The sequence below is a fragment of the Octopus bimaculoides genome, chromosome 1, assembly GCF_001194135.2.
Source record: "Octopus bimaculoides isolate UCB-OBI-ISO-001 chromosome 1, ASM119413v2, whole genome shotgun sequence".
NCBI classification, from domain to species: Eukaryota; Metazoa; Mollusca; class Cephalopoda; order Octopoda; family Octopodidae; genus Octopus; species Octopus bimaculoides.
The window spans coordinates 1,109,151-1,115,448 of record NC_068981.1 but is presented as its reverse complement, the minus strand read 5'-3'; the positions used below and the strand labels follow the sequence as shown (position 1 = coordinate 1,115,448).

At 40.1% G+C, this 6,298-nt stretch overlaps 1 protein-coding gene across 1 annotated transcript in view; it reads right to left on the bottom strand.

The window, feature by feature from the left end:
- The window catches only part of LOC106878070 (endoplasmic reticulum resident protein 29), a 15,476-nt gene that overhangs the window by 4,714 nt on the left and 4,464 nt on the right, over positions 1 to 6,298 (bottom strand). The window contains exon 2 of the mRNA XM_014927163.2: positions 1,552 to 1,690. Within this exon, the coding sequence (XP_014782649.1) occupies positions 1,552 to 1,690 (139 nt within the window). The remainder of the gene's footprint in view (positions 1 to 1,551; positions 1,691 to 6,298) is intronic.

Below are 6,298 nucleotides of genomic sequence, written 5' to 3'. Positions count from 1 at the left end.
TTAAAAAAAATAAAATATTCATATTAAAGACAACAATGAAAAGAACAAACATGATAAACTAGAATCGGCAATTGATAACAACACATTTCTCTGAAATCATTGATTATTTTCTTTCTTCTATTTGTAAAGAGGAATCTTTCCCAAAATAAAGGGTTATTATATACTAATCCCTCAACTATCGCAGGTGTTACATTCCCAAAACCCCCGCAATAGGTGAAAATCTGTTTCAGAGTGGCACTTCTTCACACAGCTCTCCTCATTCATCCGTAGTACATGACCATACCAACACAAACGTCTCTCTTGCATGTTATATCCGATGCTTCTTATGTCCAACATTTCTCTCAGAGCACTTACACTCTGTCGTGTGTGCACACTGACATTACACGTCCAGTGGATCAAAAAACAAAAGCTCATCTATTATGGCAATATTCAAAGAAGCAGAGGTTTGCAAATATTTTTTTATGATTTTTATAATTTGTATATATTTATGTTATTATAAAAGCAGAGGTGCAATGGCCCAGTGGATAGGGTAGCGGACTCGCAATTGTAGGATCACGGTTTCGATTCCCAGACCAGGCGCTGTGAGTGTTTATTGAGCGAAAACACCTAAAGCTCCACGAGGCTCCAGCAGGGGGTTGTGGCAAACCCTGCTTTATTCTTTCACCACAACTCTCACCCTTTCTTCCTGTTTCTGTTGTACCTGTAATTCAAAGGGCCAGCCTTGTCACACTGTGTCACGCTGAATCTCCCCGAGAACTACGTTAAGGGTACACATGTCTGTGGAGTGCTCAGCCACTTGCACATTAATTTCACGAGCAGGCTGTTCCGTTGGTCGGATCAACTGGAACCCTTGTCATCGTAACTGACGGAGTACCACGATTGTAAATGCAAAACACCACCACAGAGGAATGTAAGCTTAAATAATCTATTCTACTCTAGGCACAAGACCCGAAATCTTTGGGGAGGGGCCAGTCGGACCCCAGCATGCAACTGGTACTTAACTTATCCTGAAAGGATGAAAGGCGAAGTCAATCCTGGCAGCATTTGAACTCAGAAGGTAACGGCAAATGAAATACCAGTAAGTATTTCGTCCAGCGTGCTAACAATTCTGCTGCCTTATATGATGATAATAATAATAATAATAACAACAACAAGAGCACTCAGAGAGTGAAAACCTCCGCCAAGGCAACACCAACGTCCTCTCAATGATTAACCAGAGATGATTTTTAAAATGAGAATATCTGAAATAAACTCGACTGCTCTCACAAAGGAGAATACTGAAAATGAACCCGAACGTTCTCAAGAATTAAGTGAAAAAACCGGAAAAATAATCCAGAATCCTTGTCTGGTACCGGATTGATCCCAAAATCTGATCAGTTTGTGCCAGTTGTGAGGCCAAACATCCCTGAAAGTTTCAGCTGAATCCATCCAGTGATTCTTGAGATATTTTGTCCATGGACACACAAACAAACAAACAAACACGACTGAAAACAATACCTCCCGCTTTGCTAAGGCGAAGGTAATAATAATAATAATAACCTTAATACTTACCAGCAATTTGAACTTCAGCAATTAGTAACTCTGGTTGTACGTAAGACGACTGAGCAACCTTTTTAAACTGCTCTTGTTTTTCCCCATAAGGATAAGTTTCATCAAATTTCACCAGAACTGCTTTGTGTTTACTGATTACCTGAAATAATCAATAAATATTTGAAGAAGAAAAAGAACTACCAGGAATTTAGATTATTGGTTTTAAACAGACGGCCAACAATACATATTTTAGTTGAAAGTCTGACTGTGGGTCTTTTAGGAAACCCAGGTAGTAAACGTGTTGTTGTTGGCACTCCATCGCTTACGACATCGAGGGTTCCAGTTGATCCGATCAACGGAACAGCCTGCTCGTGAAATTAACGTGCAAAGTGGCTGAGCACTCCACAGACACGTGTACCTTTAATGTAGTTCTCGGGGATATTCAGCGTGACACAGTGTGACAAGGCTGGCCCTTTGAATTACAGGTACAACAGAAACAGGAAGTAAGAGTGAGAGAAAGTTGTGGTGAAAGAGTACAGCAGGGTTCGCCACCATCCCCTGCCGGAGCCTCGTGGAGCTTTAGGTCTTTTCGCTCAAAAAACACTCACAACGCCCGGTCTGGGAATCGAAATCGCGATCCTATGACCACGAGTCCGCTGCCCTAACCACTGGGCCATTGCGCCTCCACATAAACATAATCTGTATAAGAATTAACAAGTGCTTCATAAAAAATCATTTTATCTTTTATCTTTTATTTGTTTCAATCATTAGACTATGGCCATGCTGGGGCACTAACTCAACGAATTTTTAGTCGAATGAATCGACCCCAATACTTATGTTTTTTAAAAGCACCATTTGAACGTGATCGTTACCAGCGTCGCCTTACTGGCACTTGTGCCAGTGGCATGTGAAAAATACCATTCGAGCGAGGTCGTTGCCAGTGCTGCTAGACTGGCTCCTGTGCAGGTGGCATGTAAAATACACCATTTTGAGTGTGGCCGTTGCCAGTACCGCCTGACTGGCCCTCATGCCAGTGGCACATAAAAACACCCACTACACTCTCAGAGTGGTTGGTGTTAGGAAGGGCATCCAGCTGTAGAAACTTTGCCAGATCAGATTGGAGCCTGGTGTAGCCTTCTGGCTTGCCAGTCCTCAGTCAAATCGTCCAACCCATGCTAGCATGGAAAGCGGATATTAAACGATGATGATGATGATGATGTGGAAACTGCAAGAAGCCTAGAAAGACACATCAAGCTAAGTAAAAGTGCGGTTGCCCTTGCATACATGCTTGTCCCCTCTTCAGCTGGGCATCCTTAACCTTGCAGGCTCATGGGTGCTGGTGCCAGGTAAAAAGCATCTATGTTGGTGCTTCGTAAAAGTATTCAATACCCTCTGCAAAGTGGCTGGCATTGGGAAAGGCATCCAACTGTAGAAACCATGCCAAGACAGACATGGAGCCTGTACAGCCTTTCAGCTGGTCAGTTCCTGTCAAACCATGCCAGCATGGAAAACACACGTTAAATGATGATGATGTGTGTGCATAAGAGAGAGAGGAAAAGAGAGAGAGCGTGTATGCACACGTGTGTGTGTGCATATATATAAATATGTATATAAACGTATGTGTATGCATGTGTGAGTGTAGATGTGAGTAAATTAGATTCCAATCTTGTCGACCACCTGAGCAAAATGGAAACATTAACATTCCCTTTTAAATCTGTAGAATGAGAGAAAAAAAAATCCCTTGAAAAAAACCAAAGAGATAAGAGTTGGTGGCCTGCCTCAGATGACTCCCTATTGAAGCTACTTTACCATAGAAAGGGGGGAAAAAAAAGGATGTTCAATGAACAAACACACACATATGCTATATTCCATACCAAAACAATATTCCTTTCATATTGAATCCTTTATATTCAAAGACCAATCAATGAAACAGAAAATAACTATTTATCTAATTCTATGTAGTTTATACCTTACTACACCGTGCATTCTAGACCTTATCATCATATTCTATTCACATGAGAAATACTTGCGTAACAACATGTGGCTACATGTTGAATGTTGTTAGATAGCTTTCTTCTAAATCAAATGAATTATCTATTTGCTGAATAGATTCAAAAGGTTCACAACAAAAGCACAAAAAAAAGTAACAGATGTTTTCGGTTCATTTTAGAAAGCATTATGATGGCCATTTTCTTCATCCCCCCCCCCCACTGCCTCCCACAAGTTTATCAAGTCTACACACTTCCACCCAAAAACCAATTCTTTCATTCATTTATTAACTGCCATCACCCACCCATACAATATAGTTTTCTCTGCTGCTATTTTCAAACCTCAACTCCAAAAAAAGAAAAAAAGAAACAATATTTTTTGGTGATCCCTTCTACCAACTTTACTATTAAACTGTAAATAGCTGCCTTTTAACTCCTTAGCATTTAATCCGGACATATCTGGCCCAAATATTCTCCTGGCTTTATTTCAAAACTGACCAGATCTAACCTCTTGCACCTACCCTACAACATCATCCTAGAAATATAGAAACACACCATTGAAATCCTGAAGCTACAAGACAATGCGTGATTAATTCAAAGCGAGGGTGAATAAATAAGAAATAAATTTGTGATAGAATAATCACCATCGTCATTATTTAACGTCCGTTGCCCATGCTGGCATGGGTTGGACGGTTTGACCAGGGCTGGCACGCTGGAAGGCTGCACCAGACTCCAGTCTGATCTGGCATGGCTTTCTACACCGGGATGCCCTTCATGATGCCAACCACTCCAAGAGTGTAATGGGTGCTTTTATGTGCCACCAGTACGGGTGCCATTTGCATGACACCATACACACACACACACACATATACATTCATATAGATATACACACACTTATATACACATCCATATAAATATATATATATACATATATATATATATATATATCTATATATATATATATACACACATATAAGCACACACATCAATACATACATATATACATAAATACACTTGCATATAGACATACATCAAGATGAGTGCCATAGACACATTGTCGTCTTCCTAGTACTCCATCAGTTATGACGACAAGGGTTCCAGCTGAACTCAGAGCGTAAAGACAGACGAAATATCGCTAAGCATTTCGCCCAGCAGGCTAACATTTCCGCCAGCTCGCCGCTTTTATAAATATTCTCTTCTACTCTAGGTACAAGGCCCAAAATTTTTGGGGAAGGGGCCAGTCGATTAGATCAACTCCAGTATGCAACTGGTACTTAATTTATCAACCCCAAAAGGATGAAAGGCAAAGTCAACCTCAGCGGAATTTGAACTCAGAACGTAAAGGCAGACAAAATACCTCTATGCATTTCGCCCAGCAGGCTAACATTTCTGCCAGCTCACCACCCTCGTCTTTCAGGCTTATTGACAGGATATTGAAGTGCTGTGGGCTCTTGGAATCTAAACTGATGCAGTATCTGGTCCTGTATCTTGAAGGTGATGTTGTTCACAAACAGCAACCAAAATGGATTCAATTGTTTCATCACAACCAAATTCATGCGGAACGAGACAGCTGTTTGGATGCTGGTCACTTGGTGCAGCTGTCAGGACATTCTACCTGTTCTGGTGACAGTCCATTTTGGTGCTGGACAGACACAGACACACGCGTGCGCACAGACAGAGAGTGAGTGAGAGAGACAGATATTACATAGTCTTTTATTCTTTTACTTGTTTCAGTCATTAGCCCGCGGTCATGCTGGAGTACCACCTTAAGTATTTTTTGTTGAATGAATCAACCCCAGGAATTTTTTAAAGCCTGGTACTTATTCTATCAGTCTTTTTTGCCAAACTGCTAAGTTATGGAGATGTAAACACACATAAATATATATATATGTATGTATGTATGCATGTTTATGATGGGCTTCATTCAGTTTCTGTCTACCAAATCCACTCACAAGGCTTTGGTCAGCCCAAGGCTGTAGTTGAAGGAACTCACCCAAAGTGCCACACAGTGAGACTGAACCCGGAATTGTGTAGTTGGGAAACAAACTTCTTGTACAAATATTTGGTGTTTGGAAGGGCATCCAGCTGTAGAAACCGAGCCAAAGCAGACAGCAAGAGCTTGGCACAGTTCTCTGACTCACCAGCTCCCATCAAACTGTCCCACCCATGTCAGCATAAGAATGGATGCTAAAATAATGAAGATGATGATAACTAGATGCTCACACATATAAACAGAAAAGGAGAGAAAGAGAGAGAGAGAGTAGGAAAAGCATTAAAATGAAACATTCAAACGTCTGCTATGAAATCAGTCAACATCAAATCAGCAATGCTGAACAGGTAGCAGCACCAAAACAGCTGTGTCGAAATATCTCGTACTCATGCTTGTATATGTCAGCACAATTTCCACTCAAATTCTTTTAAAATAATGAAGTTCTACCACCTGCCATCCATACATTTGAACTTTTTTTTTCTTGGCATGAAAAAAAAAATCGATTGCTTAAACATAATTAATTACGAACTTACAAAGCGAAAGTGAAAGTATATATATATGTGTGTGTGTGTGTGTGTGTATATATATATATATATATATAATACGTCAAGAAATAACTACTTTCAAAAGAGACAAAGAGTTAATAGGACTGCAAAAAAGAAGTGCTCAAATAAATGAGGCAAGGATAATTAAACATTGGTCATAGAACAAACATTAAAATGAGTTAACAACTTTATATACGATATCAAACCTCCAAAATACATCATATATATGACCAATGTTTAATTAT